The following is a 26,332-nucleotide window of genomic DNA, read 5'->3' as shown; positions in this document are numbered from 1 at the left end:
TTTCGGGAAATAAATTATTATCCTTTGAACAAATGAAGAATAAATATAATATAACTCACGATACAGTGTTGGCATACTACCAACTGAAATCCTACTTGAAGGACAAATTGGGAAGCAGTCTGAGGTTACCAGAGGGAAGTAATTTTGAATATATATACAATGATAATCAAAAAATTTTTAACAAACATGTATATTAAACTACAAGAAAAGGAGAATGAGGAAACAAATGGTAAAACTAAACAAAAATGGGAACAAGATCTAAACATAAAGATAAAGAAGGAAACATGGGAGAAGTTATGCTCAGGAACTATGAGAAATACAATAAATACGAGGTTACGTATGATACAATATAACTGGATACACAGGCTATATATTACACCTCAAAAGTTAAATAAATGGGACCCAACAGTATCTGACAGATGTTTTCGCTGTAAAAAGGAAACGGGAACAACAGTTCATGCAATCTGGACATGTGAGAAAGTGAAAAAATTTTGGGAAGATCTAAACCAGATACTAAATAAAATCACAAAAAGCAATATACCAAAAAACCCAGAGATCTTCCTCCTAAGTAACATAAAAAAACAAAGAATTTGGACTTGATTTGGATGGTGCACAAAAAAGATTTGTTAGGATAGCCCTAGCTGTAGCGAAAAAATGTATGATGTCAGCCTGGAAATTAGAAGATAACTTGAGAATACAACAATGGTATATAGAAATGAATAAATGTATTCCATTAGAAAAAATAACATATAATTTAAGAAATAATATTACAATATTTGAACAAATATGGGAGCCATACATGAAACATAATAGAGAAAACCTACCAGGGACATCTACCACCTAAAATGACAGAAGGAGAAGAGAATGAAAAGAACTGACTCAGTGGAATTTCTTGTTTATTTTTATTGAGTGACAACATTGTTTGACGGGCTTAATGTATCTTAGATTCTGAACTTTAAATTAATGGGAGGGGAGGTAGGGGGATGGGAAGAGGGAGGGGGGGAGAAAACGACACTGTATATATTTGAAAAGGAAAATGTATGTATCTTGATCAATGTGGTTTATAGTGTGAAAAAAAAAATAAAAAAAAAAGGATGGATAAATTTTCAGGGCAGATGAGATCTATCCCAGAATGGTATGGGAATAAAAGGACAGGGATTTCTCAGGCCATGATTTTGCATCATCTCTAACCACAAGTGACCTACCAAAAGACTGGAGGATGGCTTCTGATCCATTATTTAGGAAGGGCAAGCAGTTAAACAGGTAATTACAGGCTGGTGAGCCTTGTATCGGTAGTAAGGATGTGTACATTTGGGAAAACTGAGACTGATCAGGGATAGTCAGGATGGCTTTAGAGGATGAGATTTGGTTTGAAAAAATCATTTGATTAGGTATTTTGAGGAGATAACAATGGAGCTTACAGGCAGGGGGTGGATGTTGTCGTTCTGCTCATCAGGAAGGCATTTGACAATGTTCTGTGGCCAGAAGAATAAGGCATGGGATATCCAAGAGGAGCTGGCTAATTGTATCTGAGACTGGCTTGATGATCAGAGGAAGAGAATAGTGGAGGAAGGATGATTTACGATGAGCAGTCTGTGAATAGTGGAATAGCACAGAGATTGGAACTGTGAGTTTTGCTGTTTTGTGTCATATAGTAATGAATCAGAATTTATTGCCATGACCAAATTCTGGAGAAACTCAGCAGGTCATGCAGCACCTATAGGAAGTAAAGGGTTACGTTTGTTTTCCTGAATAAAAAGGTAGTGGGAGGTGAGAAGGGGGAAGGGACAGGGAAGTGTCGGGCTAACAGGTTAGAGGGAAACGCGAAATCCTACACACCAGCTGGAGAAACTCAGCTGTTCTTTTCAGCATCCATAGAAGAAGGGCTCAGGCCTGAAAAGTTGGCCATATATCTTTGTCTCCTATGGACGCTGTCAAGACCGGCTGAGTTCCTCCAGCATTTTGGTGTGTTTTCCTATCAGTGTTTTCGTGGGTGGATATGTGTTTGGGAGGGGAGAAGAGAAAAAAAAACTAAGGCGCTAAAGGGAGGGGTTAGTTCTCCGAATGGAGAAGGGAAGGAAGGGGGCGGGGAGCTGGATGGAAGAAGATAAGGGATAAAGAAAGAGAGACGGTGGGGGGAGGGGGAGGGTTTATCGGAAACTGGAGAAGTTGACATCAATGCCTTCTGGTTGGAGAGTTTTCAGATGGAATACTAGGAGTTGGTCCTCCAATTTGCAGGTAGCCTTGGTTTGGCAGTGCATGAGGTCATGGATGATCATGCCAGTGTGCCTTCGTCCTCCTTACCTGCATCTCCTCTATTTCCTGCACATCTATGTTCAGAGTCCTTGCCTTTGAGACCAACCAGACTTGTTTCCTCACTCACAGCAAGGACAGGATTCCCCTTGTCCTCACCTACCACCCCACCAGCCTCTGCATCCAACATATTATCCTCTGAAATTTCCCCAACTTGCAACGTGATCCTACCAGCAGACACATCCTCCCCTCTCCGCTTTCTTCAGGGACCGCTCCCTCCAGTCTCCTTCATCCCTTCTCACGAATTCCTCCCTCTCTACCTACTCCTTGTCTTCCTACCGGTTAATCTGCAATCCTCCTCCAGCCCCATCCTCCCTCCTCTCCTCTCCTCTCTTCACCTTTTTATTCAGGTACCTGCCTGCTTTCTGCTTGACGAAGGGCTTAGATTTTCCTTCCTAAAAATGCTGCATAACCTGCTGAGTTCCTCCAGCACTTTAGTGCACACCTTGCTGTTGGAACCATGTAAATTGCTTGGATGGACTCTCCAGCCTGCCTGTACTTGGTCTTGGGCCATTGGCTGTTGTAATTGGATTAACGCTGCCGGCACTGAGTGAGTGGTTCCTGTAAATGACCTAGGCTGGACCCTCCAGCACTATAAAGGTGCCATGTGCTCTTTGTTCTCTCTCTTTGCTAGCTTGGGACCACCCTGCTTCACTCCAGGCCTAGAAATGTGGAAGGGTGCTGGAGAAACTGTTGGCAACAAGGTTGGGAGCATTTAATTAGTGTCCTTTGTAGCATAGAGCAGTGCCTGCACTGAGTCAAGGGGTGGTGGAGCATTGTAGTGATTTTTCCTTGATTATCGTGTGTGTGTGTGTGTGTGTGTGTGTGTGTGTGTGTGTACATGCACGCACTGCATCAGTTACCATTTCCCACAATTGCCTTTTGTCAATTAAATCCTTCCCTACCAAAACTATGTTCAGAGTCCTTGCCTTTGAGACCAACCAGACTTGTTTCCTCACTCACAACAACATGTACCATAAATGTACAGCACTAAAAAATGTTGGTTGAATAGCGATTAGGGCTCCAATTATATTGCTGCCTCAAAGTGGCAACGTGGATTGATGGAGTCATATTGGAGAATTCATAGGTCAAGGTACAGAAAATCTGGGACGTTATGCTCCACCTTAATGGAATGCTGGATGGGTTAAATTTGGAGTACTGCATGCAGTTTTAGTCACCACATTATGATTCTATAAATGTAAGGAGGCCGTAAATTCAAAGTAAATTGGAAAAGGTCGATAGATGTTTTTCTCGCACAGAGAATTATTTAGATCTTAAATTTGCTTGCCTGAAAGACTTGTGAAAGGTGATTAGGTGGTAATTTTCTAAAGATAAAAAGAAAACTGTTTGGTCAGGAGATAAAGGACATGAGCGTGGCCAGTGGATAACTCGAGCTGGAATATGTAGGATGAATTAAAACGACACAGAACAGAAGAAAGCTATTTATGATTCGTTGATTGAATATCTTTGTATTCAAAAGCTAAATCTGTGCACTAAAGTGATGTCATTAGTGACTGCTGCATTTGGATTTCATCTAAAACACTGGATCTGTTTGACAGTGACAGCTTTAATTTGCGGTTTTACCCTGTTTGCAAATCTACTGAAAGTTAATCATTTCAACTTTTATGGAATGTTGAATTTTTCCAACCTTTATTTTTCTGCCAAACTACAAGCTTTAAAAGGAATGCAGCTATTTTTCTTGCTTTAGCTCATGAAGACTGTGTGACAGCCATTCTTCTTGATTTCTCTCCTGTTATTTTGAAATCTTTGGGGTAAAAAAAAATGAAGCACATTTGAACTAGAGACTATTGGCTCACTAGCATTGCATTTAATACTACAGTAAGACCTCGTTAGAACGTGGTCCAAGATTTCATACCTCGTTACAGCCGAGTCGCGGAACAGAAGCATATATGTCAGAGTGCCCACGGATAATCAAAACAGCAAACATTCTTCTAATACTGGGATTCTGAATTTTAATCAACTTATTTGCAGTTTGGGGTCCACAGACACCAGCGCTATAAGCGATTCTGCGGATTAACAAATCGCGCTCTAACGAGGTTTCAGTATAGGTGCTTTAGTATAAATCAATATTAAGAACATTGCATCCAAACAGTAGATTTCAGCCACTGAGATTGTTGCATATTATCATAAACCCATGTACACACCGTTTTTTCTAACTTCCTTAACAAAAGAATTAAATTTTTTAAATGCTCTATCCATCATGTCCCAACACCATGTCACCATTATGGGCAATGTTCTTGGAAAGCCCAGCCTCATTTAAGATTGTTGCCCCTTATCTTTACTTCCTTACCAGGGAAATAAAATATTTTAAGAATTTTAATTATTATTGATGGGACTTAAAATAATCAAAAAAAAAGCAGGGCTCAAATAGAAAAGTTGTCAATCTTTCAAAGCCTCGGTGGGAAACTTCATTGTATACGAGAAAAAAAGCTGAAAGCTTTTGCTGTAAAGTACAAGAATTTTTAAAAAAGCTAAATTTATTTCATCAACATGACTTGGAGTTTTACTTTGCATTATTTGCCTAATTTTCATACTTCTCTCCCCTTACACATGTTCTCATTTTGTCTTTGCTTCTGTTCCCACTTTATGCTTTTCATCATTTGTATGTCCCCCCTTTTCTTATCCACTGCATCTCTTTTATTTCTAAACTACCCCCCCCCCCCCACCAAATTCCTGGGAGAGATTCGTCCAGTTGATAAGTGCTGTAATGCAGAAAATGCCACTGGGATTGTTCATGTAGTGCTCAGGTTGATGGGATCTTTTTCATTCACTCCTTTCCACTGTTCTGGATGGAATCCAAAGGATTGGCTGCACCATGAAACCTATCGTTCCCAAGATCAAGAAGATTAGAGATCACTTGCACCATGTAGATTGGGCACCTACCACACAGTTGTGACATCTGAGGGGCAACTCTTTTGTTTTATTTAAGCTGTTCTAAGTTATCCTTCTGAGGCTACATTTTCCCCAAGTAGATGCTGCAAAGGTCTTTTTTTTAAGCAAAATATCTGTTTGGCTGCAGCAAGTAAGAATTTTGGTGCATATGTACCACGCACTTGTGTGTGTGACAATAAATCCTTATTGCTGATTGTAACATTTCTGTAACTTTTGCCTACAGGATCCATACAATGTGGACAAGTTTAATGTTTCAAACTTTTTCCATGTCAAAAGAGGCCTGAAGGTTCCTGATCCAGGTAAAGAATCTCTTTCTCTGGTAGATTCAGATACATTGGTTTTACAGAAGCATCATTTGATTGTGGAATTCGTATCCCTGAAATAGTATGAGAACATTAAATTGATTCAGGAGTAGACAATTCATTCATTTATCATGGTTTATAAGTGCTGCTTTACAGTTTATCTTCTATGCAGAAGACATGGATTAATTATGGTTTGTCGTTGCACTTTATTGAGGTTCATTGGCTTGATCTCAACTGGATATTGATTATTTTGTGATAAAATATTTGTTGAGGGTGACCGAAGGAATGCAAGAGTGTTATAACTGTTCCCTTAGCAAAGACGGTGAAGCTAAAAGGATTTATATTCCGAGATAGATATTCATAATTTAGGTTGATGGCATTCTGTTCTCCGATAGAGTATGTGATCGTACAAAAGAATCACATGGGGGCCCCTTAAGTTTATAGCTAAACTGGCCTAGTCTATTCAGTCAGAAAGCAACCCTTGAACTTCAGTAATCAATCCAATCGATTGCATAGTTCTAAGAAAACTCTTGGCACTGCTGCAGAACATGCCTCACCCTTTTGGTCTGTCCATTCCCTCTATGCATAGTTCATTCACGTTTCTTTCATGTGTATGAGTTATGCTGTGATTAAGCTTGTGATGGAAGTGATCAAAGATAAGTAATTTTATAGGCCAAATTATCAGCCTAATCAATCTCATCATTGTTCTTATTTTTGAGAAATTGCCAGTCAGTTTTAATAAAGTTCAACCTGTAAAAAAAATATTTTGTCCTCACATTTCCAATGTTTAGCACAAAATTCAGTATCTGTCATGAGGTCACCTGTATTGGATTGGTTAGAAGTAAACCACTGAAATCTGTAGACACCGTAGTTGAAGTCAAATTTCCGGCACTTACTACAGGATCCCACCACCAGACACATTTTTTTTTCCTCCCCTTTCGGCCTTCTGCATGGGGGCTCTCCCTCTGCGATTCCCTCGTGCACTCCCCTCCCATTGCACCCCTGGCACCTTCCCCTGTGCTCACAGGAGGTGCAACACTTGCGCCCACATCTCCATAACCACAGGGCCTCAAACAGGCCTTTCAAGTGAAGCAACACTTCACTTGTACATCCAGAGAACTTATTTACTGCATCTGGTGCTCCCTTTGTGGCATTCTCTACATTGGAGACCAGTTGCAGACTGGGAGATCACTTCGCTCAGAACCTCTTTCTGTTCACGACAACAGTGACCTCCCAGTAGCCAACCATTTCAATTCTGGGTCACACTCCCTCGCTCACAAATCGGTCCATGACGTGTACTATCCCAAACTAGAGGAACACCACCTTATTTTCCATCTGGGCACCCTCCAGCCAGATGGCATGAACACTGACTTTACTGCTTTCCACTAAGCCTGGTCAACCTTTCTTTCCCCCTACCTCTTTCCTGTCTTTACAGTTCTTCCTCCTCCTCCTCGTTGCTGCCTCCCCCTACTCTTTTGTTCGGATGCCTGTCAGCATTTTCTCATACCTCAATGAAGGGCTCAGGCCTGAAACGTTGGTGATGTATTTTTACCTTTTCTCCATAAAGGACACTGTTTGCCCTGCTGAGTTTTTACTTGGATTGGTTAGATCTGGTCATGGGTGCTTCTTGATTCAGTGGGTAGGTTTTTTTCTGGCTGATCTGGTGATAGAATTTAATGCCCAATGCCCAATGCTTTTTATATCGCACTTACTTCCCTAAATCTCAGTGTATTGTGATGTCTACAGTGATAAGGGGACACCAATACCCTTGAGCGTAAAGCCCTGCAAAAGGTACATCTACGGGGAACTCTGCCGTCGGAGGGCAGCTGCAATCATCAAGGATCCGCACCACCCAGCACACGCTCTGTTCTCGCTGCTGCCATCAGAAAAGAGGTGTCCGTGCCACAAGACTCTCACCACCAGGGTCAGGAATAGCTGCTACCCCTCCACCATCAGACTCCTCAAACGCAAACTCATCAGGGACTCATTTAAAGACACTTACTTGTGCATTTTATTTTTCTACCCCTCTCTGTATTACACAGTTTGTTTACATTTATTTGTTTACATGCGTACGTTGTGAACAGTTTGTTTTTGCGCAACCAATTAGTGGTAATTCTGTGCGCACAGGAAAAAGAATCTCAGGTTGTATGTGATGTATGTACTCTGACAATAAACCTGAAATCTGATACAGTGGCACAGCAAGTTGAGCTGCTGCCTCCCAGTGTCAGCCACCACTCTCTGTGTGGAAAAACTTACCTCTTACATCCCCCCTCCCCCTGTACTTACTTCTAAACACATTAAATAAGTGCCCCCTCCTCAGCATTTCAGCTGTGGGGGAAAAGCCTCTGGTTGTCAACATGATCAATGCCTCTCAACATCTTGTATGCCTCTATCATGTCACCCCTCATCCTCCGTCGCTCCAAGGGGAAAAGACGAAGCTCATTCAACCTGTCCTCATAAGACGTGCTCTCCCGTCCAGGCAGCATTTTTGTAAATCTCCTCATTCTCTTTTTAGCATGCACATCCTTCCTGTAGTGAGATTACCAGAACTGAATGCAGTATTCCAAGTTATGGTTTGTCTGCATTGTGAATTAGTCTCGATTAAATACTCCAAAATGTTGACGAGGCCCATGAGTCAGTTAACTGTAGTTAATCTCAGTTCACATTCAATAGGAGCGATGGTCTGCTGGACAAAATATTGGAAGAATAGGCTTTGGTGCTTGAAAGGAAGGTTCTTGTCAGTTTTCAGAGAGAGATTTGTTGATCATTGGACACCCACAACTGATTCCTTCTGATCATTAACTTCAGTGTTTTGCCAAAGAAACTTGCCCCATCAGGGTTCTCCAGATGATAACCTCTTTCTTTCAGGTCACCACAGAGTTCATTTCTGTTTCCCTTATTCCAAGTGAAACATTAGATAGGCATTTCTCTTCTCTTGCATGAACCATAAGGGCTTTGACCAAGCTGTCTTACAAATAGGGGACCTTCCATAAGTTTGCCAGCCTGACCTGTTCCAGTCCCAGCTGCTGTCTGCTGTCTGTAACACTGTACAAGTGATCTCTGTGTGTGTCTCTCTGCTTGGAAAACCACATGACCCTCTTAGAACAGCAAGCTCTCTTCCAGACAGCAGCGGCTCAGACATGCTCTTTCATCTGTTGTCTTTTGTAAACAACAATCCATTAGTGAAGTCCCTTGAGCACTCTTCAAAGCTCTTGCAAAAGCTCTGGAGCCGATAAGTCTCAAAGGGGGCAGAGCTCCAGTATTAAAAATAAGATCTGTTTTAATTACTTAAGCACTGCTTAACTGGGCTGCACAATATTCTGTGAAGTCTCATTCATTGTCACCCTGTCTCAGTGCCATTTGTTCAGAGTAACTCAGCTCAGGTGAGCTTAATTAAAACAATGAGTTCAAAGTTCAGATTTATTATCAGGGTAGGTACGTGACATCACATACTGAATGAGTTCAAAGTTCAGATTTATTATCAGGGTACGTACGTGACATCACATACTGATTGCTTCCTTTCCTGCCAGCCAGGTAGAATTTCTAAATACTAGTAACTGTAAATTACTCAAGAGGAAAGAAATCTAACAATGGAAAAAAATATATATAAACGGATTGTCTATGCAAATGCAGAAAATAAATATTCTGTAATAAATAATAAACAAGCTAAGAATTTCTGATTGAGTTTGTCGTTGAGAAGTCAACTTGGTGGTTCAAGTCTTGTCACACCTGTACCTCTATCCTGATGGTAGCAGCGAGAATTGAGCATGTCCTGGGTGGTGTGGATCCTTGATGATTGCTGCTGCTCGCCGATGGCAGCATTTCATGTAGATTTTCTCGATGGTGGGGAGAGTTTAGCCTGTGATGTGCTGGACTATGTCCACTTCCGTTCCGCTCAGCTATTGCCGTGATGCAGCCGGTCAGCACGGTTTCCACCACACCTCTGTAGACATTTGCCAGAGTTTCTGATGTCATTCCAAAACTCTGCAAACTCCTGAGGAAGTAGAGGTGCTGACATGCTTTCTTCACAATGCCATTGGTGTGATGGGTTCAGGAAAGGTCCTCCGAGATAGAGACTCCAAGAAATTTAAATTTGCTCACCCTCTCCACCTCTGATCCCCCAATGATCAATGGATCGAACATTTCTATGCGCAACATATTCCCAATCAATTGAATACTGCAGTGGGGGAAATATAAATAATATAGTACAACTCTGATATTCCAAAATCAGATTCTCCAAAATCCTCATTTATCCCAAAAAAAATTTAAATTTTGGATAAATGAGGATATCCGAAACAAATCAGAAATCCTCATCTATCCAAAATTTTTTTGGAGCTGAACTGACCTCACAGGTTGAAAAAAAAATTTACCCGACATGAAATTAGAACGATTGTCCTCGTTTCAGGGAACTCCCTCCCCTCTCTCCTTTCATTTAATCTTTACCTTCCCTTATTGATTTTTCTCTCCAACTCACCCTCTCAAACTGCGTGCCACTGCCTCCCAGCTGCAAGCAGTTGGAAAAATCCCTGGTCCCGGCGACATCAAGGTGAGTGGTCTCCCGGCAGGAGTGGGGACCTCAGGGTCCCAGCAGCAGTGGGGAGGTGTCGGTGATCGGCAGTGGCCAGCATTTGTTTTGGTGAGAATTAAACATTATTTTAATGCTTAAAAAGCCTTCTCTTTGTGTTGTTTAAACACTGTTACAAATGATTTGCTCAGTTCTCCAAAAATAAACCATTTATCCAACTTGGGCCCAGTCCCAACCATTTTGGATAATCATAGTTGAACTGTATATGTAATTCATAAAATCTTACTTCCTCTGATGGTGTTGTGTAACTCACATGACCAAAAAAAAGATAACGCTTTGAATTGTCACTCAAATCCAATATATTTTCCAGATGAAGAGAAAGCAAAGTCAGATCCATCTTACTATCTCAAAAGTACCAGTTTGGAGCTGAGGGAAACTCTGACTGAACTGTACAGGGATTACAAGGGTGATGAAATGCTGGCATCTATCATGAAAGAACCAGGAAAAAAGAAAGTGGACAAAATAAATGCGGTAAGTGCAAATATCTGTAAATACATGATAATAAATGACTATGTCGTAGCAACTGTGGCGCAGTGCGGAATGAAGAACGAGAAAATGATCAGACGTGGTCAAGTCGAAGTTCATTGAAAGTCGCTTTACTCAACCAGTCATGCGCAGCTTTTGGATACAGCACATTCGATAGGGATCACCTGGCGCTGTACCTAGCGGTCCGACACGCGCTATTTTTTGGAAGGATGGGACTTCACGGTTTTTACTGACTACAGACTGCTAACGTTAGCCTTTGTGAAGGCATCAGATTCCTGGTCAGCCCACCAGCAATGCCACCTATCTTATATATCCGAGTTTTCAACCAGGATTAAACTCATCTCCGGTAATGTGGTGGCTGATGCCCTGTCCTGCTCCTCTGTTCAAACAGTAGGACCCCTCTCTCCATGTGTAGACTACACGTCACTTGCCAAAGCTCAGCACCAGGGCGAAGAACTCCTGGGTTATAGAACTGCTGTCATGAGCCTTTGGGCCGTGAGGTACCACTCTCCTGTGTGACATTTCCAAAGAACAGTCTCGCCCTATCATCCCTGCTGTGTGGAAATTTTGCATTTTTGATGCCATTCTTGGACTGTCCACCCCTCCATTTGAGCGACTGTCCGTCTAATAGCTGACAAGTTTGTACATCATGGACTCAAAAATAGGTCATGTACTGGACAAAGATGTGCACAGACTGCCAAGCTGCAAAAGTGTAAAGGCATGTGAAGGTGCCGCTTCAGCATTTCCAGCCACTACAACGCAGATTTGACCACGTGCATGTCAACATTGCTGGCCCGCTTCTGGTGTCATGAGAGTCTAAGTACTCGTCAATGGTCATCAACAGATTCACTCGGTGGCCAGAGGTGGTTCCTATGATGAACCCATCGGCCGATATATGCCCCAGAGCTTTTATTTCTGCCTGGGTATCTCAATTGGGCCTACCCACACATGTCACCTCCCACAGAGGCCCACAGTTTACCTCCACACTCTGGGATGTTTTGTCGTGACTGCTGGGAATACAGCTCCCCCACATGACAGCCGAATGGCCTGGTGGAGCAGTTCCATAGGCACTGATGGCCCGCTTTCAGGAACCTGATTGGATGGATGAGTTACCCTGAATCCTCCTGGGAATAAGAACGGCACCCAAGGATTATCTGAACTCCTCATTGGCTGAGTTGGTTTATGGAGCCCTGCTCATTGTACCTGGGGAGTTTGTGCCCGCAGCACGTGGACAGGAGGTGCCACCGACTGAAGTCTTGGGTAGACTGCAGAAGTGTCTTGAAAAATTCACCCCAGTTCCCACGTTAAGGCATGGAACAACAACACCCTTCATCCCAAAGGAACTCCGGGACTGTGATTTTGTGTTTGTGCGTAGAGGTGCACATGGCCACTCTTACAGAGGCTGTATGAAGGCCCCTTCAGAGTGCTTCAAAACAATCGTACTACTTGTGTACTGTACATTGGGGAGACAATTACAATTGATTGACTAAAGGCTGCTCATCTTGACCTTGATCAGTCCTTGCCATGACCCCTGATGTGAGGGTGTAAGTCGACTGCCCAAGAGCGGTGGACCGTAATGGCACCAGAGGTTTAGCCTCCTACCGCCGGTGAGGGGGGGGTGGGGGGTGGTGTGCCAAGTAGCGGTCAACCAGCTCGGGAGATTCTGAGTGACGATGCGATGTCACAATGGGATGACGTCATTTGGAACGTGTGGGGTTTTAAAAGCTGCGTGTGACTGTTTGAATAAACGACTTTTACTGAACTTCGACTCGACTACGTCTGATCATTTTCTCAATCTTCATTTCACACTGCACTGCAGCTGCTACAATGCCTTTTAATAATCGATCATCATTTTAAATGAAAAAATAATTAGTCTTATTCTTTGAGGAATCTGGGAAGATTGTCAAATGACCAACACTGAAGCAAATTTCAAATGACAAATTACCTGTTTTTTCATGCAATTAAATGTAAATCAATGGGTACCTGAATGTCATTTACTTAGAAATTGTCAGTGGTTTCTCTTTTAAATATGTAAGCTTTATGTCTACCCAAAAATCATTAGACACAGAACTTGAACAGTTTGTATCAAATACACTGACAGCAAATCTAAGGTGATTGACAGCTGATTGACATCTTCAGTGATTAAACTACAGCTTCCTTATAACTCCAGAAAAGAAAAGACTTTTATGTCAAAGATGTTATGTAAATCCAGGTTGTCAAATGGTACCTTGCCTTGATGAAGGGCTCAAGCCTGAAACGTTGGTGTTGTATCTTTATCTTTGCTATATAAAAGGACACTGATTGACCTGCTGAGTTTCTCCAGCATTGTGTTTTAAATTCAAGCACAGACTTTTGTGTTTTACTACTATTAAATGGTATTTTTCCAGCATTTCTTTTAGTCAATAAATGGCTAGTTAAGTGTGTGCATAGATTTGAAAAGGGGAAATATTAACTAATCTACTGATGCTTTTTGAGGGTGTTGCTAATGGATATGGAGGAACGATTGAATTTCCATAAAGATTTCAATAATGCCTCATGCAAGAGAATGGTGAACAAGGTCCTGTAATCAGGGGTGATAGCCAAGCATGGACAGGGACTTGTTAACAGACAGAAAAGTTGGTATAAATTGATCTTTGTTAGTTTGGCAGCCTGTGACTGGTGTTTGGGGAGGACAGAGATGATAGGTTCTGCAGGGATTGGTGCTTCGGCCTGGCCAATTTGCAGCCTTTATCAGTGATTTAGTGGTGTGAACCTAAATGTCATACTTAACTGTTAATGATCCAAAACTTTGCTTGTCCTGAGTCGATAGACTGGTCCATATTTGAAAATTCAGTGACCAACCTCGATGAATTTATACCACCTTTACTTACCAACTTCGTCAGATTGGTGTTTGGAAGACTGTGTGATTAAGAGTTTGGTAGGGGTAATCCCCAATCGGAAACCATGGATGAACTGTGATCAACTCACCATTGAATGCTGGGTTAGGGCATTCAAATCCGTAAACTCAACCTTTACAAGATATCCTAGTGTGATCTCCGCAAGGCCATCAGGGAGCCTAGAGGCAGTACCACACAAAACGTGAGTGCCATGAGAACATTGCAAAGGACCAGTATCTATGGCAGGGCATAATCGCTCTCACGGAGCTCAAGTCAGGCAGCATTGCATTCAATAGCACAACAGTCCCTTATGAGCTAAATGTGCTCCACACTCACTTCGAACAGGGAGCCAGAGAGGCAGCCACTTCATGTGCTCCTGCACCCAGATGGTGCTGATGTCAGATTGGCCTTTTGGAGCTAGAACCCATAAAGAGAGACTTGCCCAAACAGAGGGTGCAATCCATATGGTCTGGTAGAATTATCCACCCCTAGACCATTCAGCTTTCTGAGTACCTTCTCCATTGAAATAGTAACTGCACTCATTTCTCTTCCCTGATACTCATTGACATCTGTCATGCTGCGAGCGTCTTCCACAGTGAAGACTGATGCCAAATACTCATTTAGCTCCTCTGCCATCTCCTTGCCTCCCATTATTATTTCTCCAGTATCATTTTCTAATGGTCTTATATCTACTCTCACCTCTCTTATTCTTTACATACTTGAAGAAGCTTTTTGTATCCTCTTTGATATTATTTGCTGGCCAACTTCATACTTCACCTTTTCCCTCCTTATGAGTTTTTCAGTTACCTTCTCCAACTTAAAAAAAAATTCCCAATCCTCTATGTTCCCACTAATTTTAGTTTCTCTTTTGCTTTGACTTCCCTTGTCACCCACAGTTGTTACATTTTTCTATTTGAATATTTCTTATTTGGTGTGTATTTATCCTGCACCACCTTCATTTCTTGCAGAAGCTCCATCTTTGCCGCTCTGCCGTCTTGCCGACCAGTGCCCCCTTCCAATCTACTTTGGCCAGTATAATTCTCTCCACTTTACTGAATACCGACACATATGACTTTAGTTTCTTCTTGTCAAATCTCAAATTGAACTCAATCATATTGTGATCACTGCCCCGTACTGGTTCCATAGAACAATACAGCACAGAAAACAGGCCATTTGCCCCTTCTAGTCCATGTCGAAATATCATTCCGCTAGTCCCATTGACCTGCATCCAGTCCCTAACCCTCCAGACTTCTTCCATCCATGTATCTTAATTTATTCTTAAAGCTTGAGAGTAAGCCCGCATTTACCATGTCAGATGGCAACCCGATCCAAACTCCCACCACTCTCTGAGTGAAGCAGATTCACCTAATGTTTCCCCGAAACCGTTCCCCTTTTATCCTAAAGCCAAGCCCTTTTGTTTTTATCTCTCAATCTGAGTGGAAAGAGCCTACTCACATTTAGTATCTATACCCCTCATAATTTTGTAAACCTCTAAGAAATCTCCACTCATTCTTCTGCACTCCAAGGAATGAAGTCCTAACCTGTTTAATCTTTCCCTGTAACTCAACTCTTGAAGACCAGGTAAAATCGTAGTAGATCTTCTCTGCACTCTTGCAATCTTACTGCTAGCCTTCCTGTAGTTAGACAACTAGAACTGCATGCATTACTCCATATTTGGCCCCACCAATGTCTTATACAATCTCACCATAACATCCCAACTCCTTTTCTCAATACTTTGATTTATGAAGGCCAAGAAGCCAAAAGCTCTCTTTACAACCCTGTCTACCTGTGACACCACTTTCAGGGAATTATGTATCTGTATTCCCAGATCCCTTTGTGTATGTCCTACCTTGGTTTTGCCCTTCAAAAAGGCAACACTTCATACTTGGCTGCATTAAATTCTATCTGCCATATTCAGCCCATTTTCCCAGTTGGTCCAGATCCCTCTGCAAGATTTGAAAGCCTTTGTTACTGTCCACAACGCCTCCAATCTGCATGTCATCAGCAAACTTACTTATCCAATTTCCCACATTATCATCCAGATCATTAATATAGACAACAAACATCAATTGTCCCAATACTGATTCCTGAGGTACTCCACTAGTCACATGCCTCCAGTCAGAGAAGCAATTATCCATCTCCATTCTCTGACTTCTATATAACCAGTTTCAAATCCAATTTACAACCTCTCCATGGATACCTAGTCTGAACCTTGTGAACTAACCTCCCATGTGCAACCTTGTGTCAAAGGCCTTACTAAAGTCCATATAGACAACATCCATAGCCTTTTCTTCATCTACTTTGGTAACCTCAAAAAACTCTATGAGATTCGTTAAATGTGACCTGCCATGCACAAAGCATGGCCCTTGACTGTCCAAATACTTGTATATCTGTTCAATTAGAACACCCTCCAATAATTTACCCACTACTGATATCAAGCTCACCAGCCTGTAATTTCCTGGTTTACTTTTAAACAACGGAACAACATGAGCTATCCTCCTATCCTCCGGCATATCACCCTTGGGTAAGGACGTTTTAAATATTTCTGCCAGGGCCCCTGCAATTTCTACATTAGTCTTACTCAAGTTTCAAGAGAATATTATGTTAGGCCCAGGGAATTTAGCTACGTTAATTTGTTGTAAGGCAGCAAGCATCTCCTCCTCATTAATGTTTCTATGGTGTGTGACACTACTCCTTGTTTCCCTTCCTTCCTTATACACAGTTTTCTGAGTAAATACTGATTCACCTCTGATGCATCACACAATACCTAATCCAGTATAGCCGATCCCCGAGTGGGCTCATCAACAAGCTGCTCTAAAAAACCATCTCATAGGCTTTCTACAAATTTACTCTCTTGAGATCCAGTCCCAATCTACTTGCATGTTTAAATCCCACATGACAAACATGACATTGCCCTTCTGACACGTCTTTTCTATTTGGTGTTGTAATTTGTTGCCCACATCCCAAGTACTGTTTGGAGGACTGTATATAACTGTATTTCCTTTACTCTTGTTATTTCTTAACTCAATCTACAATCATTCTACTTCTGAACCTATGTCACCTCTTTCTAATGATTTACTGTTGTTCCTTACTAATAGAACCATGCTACCCCCTCTGCTTATCTGCCTATCCTTTTGATACACTGTGTATCCTCAGACATTCAGTTCTGAATGACAGCCATCCTTTAGCTATGACTCTGTGATGCCCACAACTTCACATGTGATAATCTGTAGCTGTTACTACAAGGTCATCCACTTTATTTCTTGAGCTGCGTGCGCTTAATTACAAAACCTTTAGCTCTTTATTTATTACTTTTGTATCTTTGCCCCTGCTGCATCACAACTCATCCCACTGGCCACAACTTTGCCCGATCTGCCTGTCCCTCCACACAAACTCCCTACCATCTGTCCCTACTTGTGTGCTAACCGCCTCTTCCTCTGCCCCTTCACTTTGGTTCCCACCTCCCTGCGAATGTAGTTTGAACCCCCCCCCCAACAGCATTAGCAAACCTACCTGCCATGATATTGGTTCCCCTCGAGTTCAACCTAACCCAATTGTACTGGACACCCCTTCTCCAGAAAAATTCCAATGATGCAAGAACTTGAAACCCTGCACCATCTCTTCAGCCACATGTTTGTCTGGACTATTTTCCTGTTCAAACCTTCCCCAGCTCGTGGCATTGGGAGTAATCTAGAGATGACCACTTTGGAGGTCCTGCTCCTTAGCCTCTTTCCTCACTCCCTAAACTTACTTTGCAGGACCTCTACCCCTCTCCTGCCAATGTCATTGGTACCAACTTCCCCCTGAAAATCCTGCACCGACTCAGAAGCACCCAGGAAGTTACACACTTTTGCACCTGCAGAATCTCCTATCAGTTCCCCTGACTATCAAGTCCCCTATAGCTATTGCTTTACCTGACTTCACCCTTCCCTTGTGAGGCTCAGAGAGCTGACCATGGTGCTATTGGTCTGGCTGCTGACTTGCACAGATAGGTCATCTCCTTTAGCAGGGTCCAAAGGGGTAAACTTGTTGCTGAGGGGAATGGCCACTTACTGCCTATTGCATTTCCCTCTCCTGTCTCTCACCCAGCTTCCTTCTTCCTGCCTCCTTGATGTAATTTTATCCCTGTAACTCCTGTCTATCACCCCCTCAGCCTCCCGAGTGATCGGAATCCAAGCTATCAATTTCATTACTTTACCTTGTAGATCAGCCTGCTGTGAGGGACCTTGTCAAAAGATTTACTGAAGTCCATGTGGACCATATCCATTGCCTACCTTCATCATCTCCTTTGTCATCTCCTCAAAAGAACTCATATTTGTAACACATCCTGCCCCCACAAAGCCATGCTGATTACCTTTAAGCTGACCACACCTTTCCAAATGCATATAAATCCTATCTCACTGTATCTTTTCCAGTGGCTTTCTTACCATTGACATGAGGCTCACCGGTCTATAATTTCCCAGATTACCCCTATTACTCTTACACAAAGGAACAACAAAGGCTACCCGCCAGTCCTCCATGACCTAGCCCTTTGCAAGTGAGAATTCAAAGATAATGTTCAAGGCCTCAGCAGTTTCCTCTCTTCCAATAAACTGTGATACGATACATCCCATCAGGCTGTTGCTCCTTATCCATCTTGAAACTCTTCAAAGGAACTGATGCTTCCTTTGTAAGACCCCATGACAGGAAATAAGACATGGATGGCATGGTTAGCTTAGGGCTTAGTGCAATGCTATTACAGGCCAGAGTTAGAAACCGGTGCTGCCTGTAAGGAGTTTGTACATTCTCCTCCATTTCTGCATAGGGTTTCCTCCCAGGACTCCAGTTCCTTCCACTTGCCAAAACGTATTGAGGTTAATTTGGGTATTTGGGCGTCATGGGCTCATGGACCGGAAGGTCCCGTTATTGATCTGTATGTCTCAGTCTGAAAAATTTATAAGTGTCATGGTTAGCCTAGCAGTTAGCGCAACCCTATTACAGGGCCAATAAAACGGATTCGAACCCGGTGATATTTGTACATTCTCCCCGTGTCTGTGTGGGTTTCCTCCAGGCTCTCCGGTTTCCTCCCACCTTTCAAAACGTGTGGGGGTTGTAGGTTAATTGGGGGTTTTGGGTAGCACGAGCTCGTGGGCCGGAAGAGCCTGTTACCCTGCTGTGTGTCTAAATTTAAATAAAGAATTAGGCAATTCAGCCCATCAAGTCTGCTCTGCCATTCAGTCATAGCTGATATATTTTTTTCCTTTCAACTCATTCTCCTGTTGCCTTCTCATAACCTTTGACATTGTTACGAATCAGGAACTTAGCTACCTAATGATATACCCAATGACTTGGCCTGCACAACTGTCAGTGGCATCAAATTCCACAGATTCACCACCCTCTGAAGGAATTTCTCCTCAATTCCTTTTGAGCTGAAAATGCCTGAAAACAATAGCACTCAATGCTCCTTGCAGGTTCGTCCATGTCCCTTTCCCTGCAAAGTGCTCATTTTGTTCGGCACGCTCCAAACACAGTTTCCCTCCTTTGTCTATGTGTGGTTTGATTGTCTCCCTAATTATCGCTTTCCTTTTTTTGGTGGGGGGGGGGTGCAATTTGTTATGTCTGACTTTAGGGTGAAGTAGTCTGAACAAAAACCAGGCCTTTCCTCATAAAGACAAAAGATTGGATGTGTTAAGTTGTAACTTGAAGACTGGTCCAAGAGAGAAATATAAAACAGCAAAACTAAATTTACAGTGAATGGTGAACATTGAATAATCAGGCAGAAATTTGAGAAGCAAAAGAAGCAACAGTATGAATAAAAGTAAAATGGAAGGTGATCTCTGAATCTTTTATAAATATCACGAGCTAGAGTAAATGGCAGATTTAAATACAAGAAATTGTCGATACAGTGTATGACTGATACTGAAAGAGGATGAAATTGATATTGCAGTGGACAAGGAGTAAACATGGTTGCAGAAAGAAACAAAATAGGTTTTTAACAGTAAAACCTTGTCTTGAAAGCTATGATTACATTATTGCAGAAATTGAGAAAAAAACGGATAGTCTATTGATAAGCAAATGTTCCCCAATTGTTGAATTTTGCATTGCTTCTTGCAAGACCATTTTTTTTGGGCTTTGAAATGCTTTAATCATCAAGCTGAATTAATTTTCTCCCTACCCACAGAGGAGTAATAAAATGACTACTGCTTTTCTAAATATAAATTGAGTATTGGCAGCAATGAATCATGTAATAAATTTGCAGTCAAGCAGGACGCTGTAAATGTATTTTGCATCAAACAAGCTCTCCACATGGTAGATAAATGAAGAAAAAAAAATCCTATCTTGCAGCAAAATGTCTCCTTAAAGCAGGACTATTTTCTTCAGTAAAATTCAATTTAGACATACAGCACAGTAACAGGCCATTTTAGCCCACGAGTTCATGCCATCCAATTTACACCCTATTAACCTACACCCCCCCCCCCCCCCCCCCCGATATGATTAAAATGTTGGGGTGGCTCTCTTAAAGTGTCTCCTTATCTCTGCATAGTAAGAGTTTTTATCTTTATCAGTAAGTATGTTTATGTGTTCAGGAAAGTTTTTCACTGCCCAATCATTCACTTTTCACTTCTCCAAGTTCAGTGGTATCAGACAATCTTCCTTACTGTGCACATATTTGTACAAATATTATATTCACCAGGCTCTGGTGTTTTAACTTAAGTTGTTACCACTCAGGAAGGTCTTTGTTGGTTTCAGAGAGATATTCATTGTTTGTTGACCCACAAACTGATCTCCTGCAATCAGCAACTGAAGTGTCTTGCCAAAGAAACTTGCCCTCTCTTGGGTTTTTCCAAAAGATAACCTCTTCTTCCAGGTTACCACAAGGAGTTCTTCTTTTTCCCCTATTCCAGGAGAAACACAATAACCAGCCACAACCTCTGCAACTGACTACAGAGATTTAGAATAGGCTGAACTTAGTATTCAAAATCCGTCTTGAAATGGGGTCATACAGCAGGTCTGCCAACTTGCAGCCTTCATCACAAACTGTCACAGAATACTCTCCCAAACAATGGATGTTTTCTTTCTGTTTGCAAAACCACGTGGTCCCTCTTAGGAAAACAAATTTCAGTGAGAAATTTAAAACTGTGACACAAGTTTAGCAGCCAAAAGATTTCTCAATTCTTGATCCTGGTCATTGTTCAAACATGCTGGTCCATTAATACCTACTTGTGAAACTCTCACAAGCACTTTGCGTTGGCTCTGCAAAGCCAACTGTGGACGCGAAGTCTACCCCTGCATAGGCAATTGTTCATGAAATGTGACCTACAACTAAACCTCACAATCTTACCTTTTCAAGATATAAACAAATTGACTGTGCAGATACAGAAAAAAGTAAATATTCAGTAATAAATAAAGTGCAAAGTAAGAGATTTAAATGAGTCCCTGATTGAGTTTGTAACCTGCGTGGCTTTTCTCTGGGTGCTCCAGTTTCCTTTAAAATGTACAAGTTTGGTAGTTTCATTGGGTGTAATTATGCGGCAAGGGTTTCATGGGCCTGAAGGCCCTTCTACCATGCTGTATCGTTCATATAAAAGCAGCAAACAATGGTGGAGGGGTAACAGCTGTTCCTGAACCTGCTCCTCGCCAATGATAGTGTTGCATGTAGATGTTCTCGATGGTGGGGAGAGTTTTGCCTGTGATGTACTGGGCTGTGTCCACTACCTTTTGCAGGGCTTTCCACTAGATGTAATGGATTCCACCCCCCCCACCCCACCCATGCCAGGCTATGATGCAGAAAGTCTGCTATTCATCTGTAGAAATTTGCGAATGTTTCTGATGTTATACTGAACCTCCTCAAGCTCCTGAGAAAGTAGAGACATTGATGTGCTTTGTTCATGATGGCATTAATGCGTTGGGTCCAGGAAAGGTCCTCTGAGATAGTGATTCCTCTCCCTCACCCTCCCAACCTCTGATCCCACCTGAGAATATTTTAGGATAATTACACAGTTGGTTTAAAGAAAAATAAATTGAGCTTTGTACACGGTACCAATGATGAAGTATTATGGACTATATCTTGTTGACTATGTCCAGAATGTCCAGATTGCTTCTTGTGGTCTGCCCAGATCTCAGTTGGATGCAGAGTACCCATCTTGCTCTTCTGAAGAATTGTAAACTTCAGCATAGTGGTTCTCAACCTCTTTCTTTCCACTCACATCCCACTTTTAAGTAATCCCTGTGCCATCGGGGCTCTGTGATTAGTAAGGGATTGCTTAAGGTGGGAAGTGGGTGGGAAGGGAAAGTTGAGAATCACTGCTCTAGACCCAATTGTTACTGCAATATTTTGCTTGAGAAAAATTGTCCTTGGCCCATTTTCTTTGGAGTTCTGAAACCGTGCACATAACGAGTCAATGAGGGACGATTAAAACAGTGGTTTTCAAACCTTTCCTTTCCACCCACATCCCACCTTCAGCAATCCCTTACTAATCACAGAGCATCGATGGCACAGGGATTACTTAAAGTGGGATGTGAGTGGAAGGAAAAAAGTTGAGAATTACTGGTCTTGCAGCATGCTGGTGATGGGCCCACAGAGAGAGTTCTGTCCCAGCAATGCTCTTAAAAGCTCTGGTAGCTGACAAACCCTCATTAACCCAACACCCTCTCCTCTTTGTCAGATGATGTCATGGAGATCCTTTCATAATTAGGCATTCAGAATAATTTAAAACTGAAGTAAATAACTAAAAAAAATGTAGCTTTAACTTAGAAAATAAGTTTATTCAAAACAATAAAAATATATCTGACATAAACTAAAACATTTTTTAAAGTCTGTGGAGCACAATATCTTCTTTGCCTTATTATCACTGCCCTATATAATTTCCATTGAAATGAATGTTTTTTTTAAATATTATGCTAGTGGTAATCTGCTGTAGATTTTGGGAGGCAAATTCCCCAGGGCTGATACTGGTGAATGTGAGCAAGGTGGAATTCTGGGACTGGTTTCCTTGCCACTCCCGGCAGAATGCTCTGAGCTCACCTACCTGTAAAATAGCCTTCAGGACGTTTTCTTGAAGATTTTGATCACTTATGTGGTTCAGAGTTCGAATTTATTGTCATAGTATGTACATGACAACACATACAACCCTGAGATTCTCTTTTTGCATAGGCTATAAAGCCTGGTAAAAACAGAAAGTGCTAGAACTATATATATATATATATATATATATATATATATATAATCCCTGTTATCCAGAATTCAAGCAACCGGAAGCCTCAAGCAACCAGCAAAAAAAAATCACGGAAAATAAATAGGTAAAAAATATGGAAACTTAAAATTGGCACGCCTCGCTATTAGTTCTCCATTCATGCAATCTCAAGCAACTGGGTAATTCACTTATTCGGCATCTACTATTTCCCATTGGTGCCAGATACCAGAAATTTTACTGTAGTTTGACCTGAAAATGTAGCTCTGTTTATCTTCCAACAGATGTGTGGCCTGACCTGCTGAAAATCCTCAGAATTTGCTGCTTTTATTTGAATGGTACAGCATGGTAGAAGGGCCTTCTGGCCCATGAAACCCTTGCCGCACAATTACACCCAATGAAACTACCAAACTTGTACATTTTAGAGGAAACTGGAGCACCCAGAGAAAACCCACACAGGTTACAAGCTCTTCGGACAGCACCGGGTTTGAATCCAGGCCGCTGGTGCTATAATAGCTTTGTGCGGAACACTACGTTAACCGAGCTGCCCATATCCACAGATGCTAAGGGAATGATTGACTTTCCAGCATTTTCTGTTTTATTTTAGATTTCCAGCATCTGCAATTTTAAAAAGCCTAATGTGTCCATTCCAATAGTGTTCTGAATTCCAGAGATTAACGGGTTAACTATTAACAAATTAAAGGGATAAGAAGGAATAAAATATAAGCTATAAAGTGATTAGAAGGCAAGTAGATGGACTTTAGTTCTTTTTATGTAGAGATGCAGTGCAGTAGCAGGCCCTTCCCACTCTCGAGCCTGTGCCGACCATTTAAGCCACAAACCCGTACACTTTTGGAGAGCGGGTGGAAGCAACCAGGGGAAATCCACGCGGTCACGGGAAGAACGTACAAACCCCCCTTACAGACGGTGCCAGATTCGAACCCAGGCCGATCTCATTAAAGTAGCATTGCGCCAACCATTCTGCCCCCTTCTTGCTGAATTTAAGGTTCTCTTTTTTTTTAATGACTTCTATGATGGTGCTTGGTCCCTTGAGAAAAGGCACATGGAAGCCAAAAAAAAAACAACGACCAGTTTCTGGAATCTGAAGCCAAGCACCAAAAGCTGTAAGAAGTCAGCCATTCAGTTAACATCTGTGGAAATCAATGTTTTTGGTTCATTCACCAGGCACTTCCAGATTAGAATGGTATCGTTAGGAGGCAGATAGTTTGAGAAATGTCGGCCACCTGTGAAAAGCAGCTGCAAAAGAACAGCTTGGTTTCCATTACAGACTACCGCTTGTTGCTTAACTCTGACCATATTGTGATGAGCCCAATGCATCACGAACCTCTGCTTTGGAAACTGCCCCATCTCCCTTCATGCTATTTCTGTACACTTGGCAGAGGAAGAAAGGAGATTTTTTTTATCACCATCAATCCTGGCTGTTTTCAAAAGAAGGTGGGGGGGGGGGAATGCCAGAAATAATTGTCAAATAGCATGTGTGGAGATAAAAAGAGTTGGTATTTTAGGTCAATTCACTGGAATTGAAGGAAGTTGGAAATCAAACAATTTAAATTTCAGAGAAGGCAGGAGAACAAAGTGAACATCCTTGATGGGTTTGTATGTGTGTTGGGGGGGGGGTGGGTGGGGGGTGGGAGACAGGATGAGACTGGAGGATGCATGTGAATGTGGTGTTTCTGTTCAGTTGTCTGGAATTTCTAGTCTGCTTTCTGATCTGTTCTTCCCACTGTTTTAAATGTGCCTTTGTATTTATTCCTGTTGTGGCTGTCGGCCATCGCGAGTGGAAGAAGCATGCTGAATCGAGGGGAGTTTCAAACCAAATGATTTACTGATTCAAACTCACCCGCTTAAAAGGTCCCCGCTGGTCCCAGGCTTGTGCGGGATGGAAGTGTCGTCAACTTCCTGTTGTTTTGTCCCGCACTTCGTCCGCGACTGCCAGTGCTGGTTCGCCTACCACACGGATGAGCCGCCACACTGTTATCTTTTCGAGATTAATTTTGTCTGTGAATTTATTTAGGCTATACATGCTTACAATATTTCAGGAGATCGACCTTCACGATTCTTACCCATCTTCCTACAATAGTCAAATTCCAATCTAAGAACGTTCTTTTAATTTAAATTTAAAACTTGTCCGACAACTCATTGTTCAGAGTTCAGATTTATTGTCAGTCAGTACATGACGTCACAAACAACCCTGAGATTCATCTTCCTGTGGGTCAGGTCGAATTTTTACTTGCCAGTACTTCAGGACAAGTCAGATGATCCCAAACTTCTGATTTTTCAAAGTCACGACGGTACAATAGTGTGACTCTTGTTATTTACTTTCATTTAATACGTTAAAGGAAGCATCGTTGATTTTTCCACCAAATGCTGATAATTTCTCTAAGGTGAATTCTTTGTAGCCTTCTTGGTTAATCACTTCTTTTAGTTCAGTCAGAAAGCTTGCAGGGACTAATACAGCACTGTCGGGAGAGAGCGGGGCAGTGGGATCAGTGTGGGGACTGATAGAGTGCTGTCGGGAGAGAGTGGGGCAGTGGGGGATCAGTGTGGGGACATACAGCACTTTCGGGAGATAGCAGGGCAGTGGGATCAGTGTGGGGACTGATAGAGTGCTGTCTCGAGAGAGTGGGTCAGTGGGATCAGTGTGGGGACATACAGCACTGTTGGGAGAGAGCGGGGCAGTGGGATCATTGTGGGGACTGATACAGTGCTGTTGGTGATATACAAGGTACTCTATACCTGTATTCTTTTTCACCTTATGATGGGTTTGCAGAGCACAATCCCATTGTAAGTTGAGGAGTACTTGTATACAAAAGAGAGAAATGTAATCAAGAAGGAAATGCAAACAAACTGACTGCAATACAGAAAATAATATTCAATAATATATATCAGAGTCCTTAAATGAGTCCCTGATTGAGTTTGTTATTGAGGTGTCTGATGGTGGAGGGTTAGCAGCTGTTCCTGAATTGGTGGTATAAGTTTTGTGGCATCTCTATCTCTTTCCTGTCAGCAGCAGTGAGAACAGGGCATGTGCTGGGTGGTGAGGGTCCTTGATGATTGCTACTGCTCCCTGACAGCAGCGTTCCCTGTAGATGTTCTGAATAGTGGGGAGGGTTTTGCTTCTGATATCCTGGACTGTGACAACAACTTTCTGTAGGGCTTTCAGGACAGAGGCATTGGTGTCCCCATACCAAGCCATGATGCAGCCGGTCAGCACACTTTCCACCACTCATCTGTAGCTTTGCCAAGGTTTTCTATGCATACCAAACCTCCGAAAACTGAAGAAGTTGAGACACTGACATTTTTTACATTGTTGCAGTATTCTCTAATTATATAATGTACGGCTTTTTCTCCGAATTCTCTTTTCCTCTGAATTCTCTTTTCCTCTCACCCTTGATCTCTTTAGAGCCTTGCCCTGAATTCACCTCTTTGTCAAAGCCTTTGGTTACTACGTTTATTATGGGTTTTTTTCTATTTTTGTCTGATCATATGTCAATAGACCAACAAATCATTTTTGTGTTAAACAGCAATGTGTTGAAAATGTTTTTTTGAAATATTTTATTTTTGATTTTCAAAGACTCATTCATTCAACAATGCACTTTCTTTCAACACTTATGTATAACATTAGAGTCCGTTTTTCACCTCCCTCCCTACCCCATGCCCAATACA

General features: G+C 42.0%; 1 protein-coding gene and 1 long non-coding RNA gene across 6 annotated transcripts in view; one reads left to right on the top strand and one right to left on the bottom strand.

The window, feature by feature from the left end:
• LOC138761478 (uncharacterized) overlaps nucleotides 1-24,814 on the bottom strand; it is a 35,837-nt gene extending 11,023 nt beyond the window's left edge. For both annotated transcript variants that reach the window (XR_011356345.1, XR_011356344.1), the window contains exon 1: nucleotides 24,507-24,814. This is a non-coding gene — a long non-coding RNA (uncharacterized lncRNA). The remainder of the gene's footprint in view (nucleotides 1-24,506) is intronic.
• ppil2 (peptidylprolyl isomerase (cyclophilin)-like 2) overlaps nucleotides 1-26,332 on the top strand; it is a 408,077-nt gene that overhangs the window by 185,381 nt on the left and 196,364 nt on the right. For all 4 annotated transcript variants that reach the window (XR_011356343.1, XM_069933672.1, XM_069933670.1 and 1 more), the window contains 2 exons: nucleotides 5,450-5,525; nucleotides 10,424-10,584. Coding sequence is in view for 3 of the 4 variants with exons in the window: in XM_069933672.1 (XP_069789773.1) it covers nucleotides 5,450-5,525; nucleotides 10,424-10,584 (237 nt within the window). In the remaining variant the exon portion in view is untranslated. The remainder of the gene's footprint in view (nucleotides 1-5,449; nucleotides 5,526-10,423; nucleotides 10,585-26,332) is intronic.

Source organism: Narcine bancroftii, chromosome 4 (genome assembly GCF_036971445.1).
Source record: "Narcine bancroftii isolate sNarBan1 chromosome 4, sNarBan1.hap1, whole genome shotgun sequence".
NCBI lineage: Eukaryota > Metazoa > Chordata > Chondrichthyes > Torpediniformes > Narcinidae > Narcine > Narcine bancroftii.
This window is presented reverse-complemented; position numbering and strand designations above follow the sequence as displayed.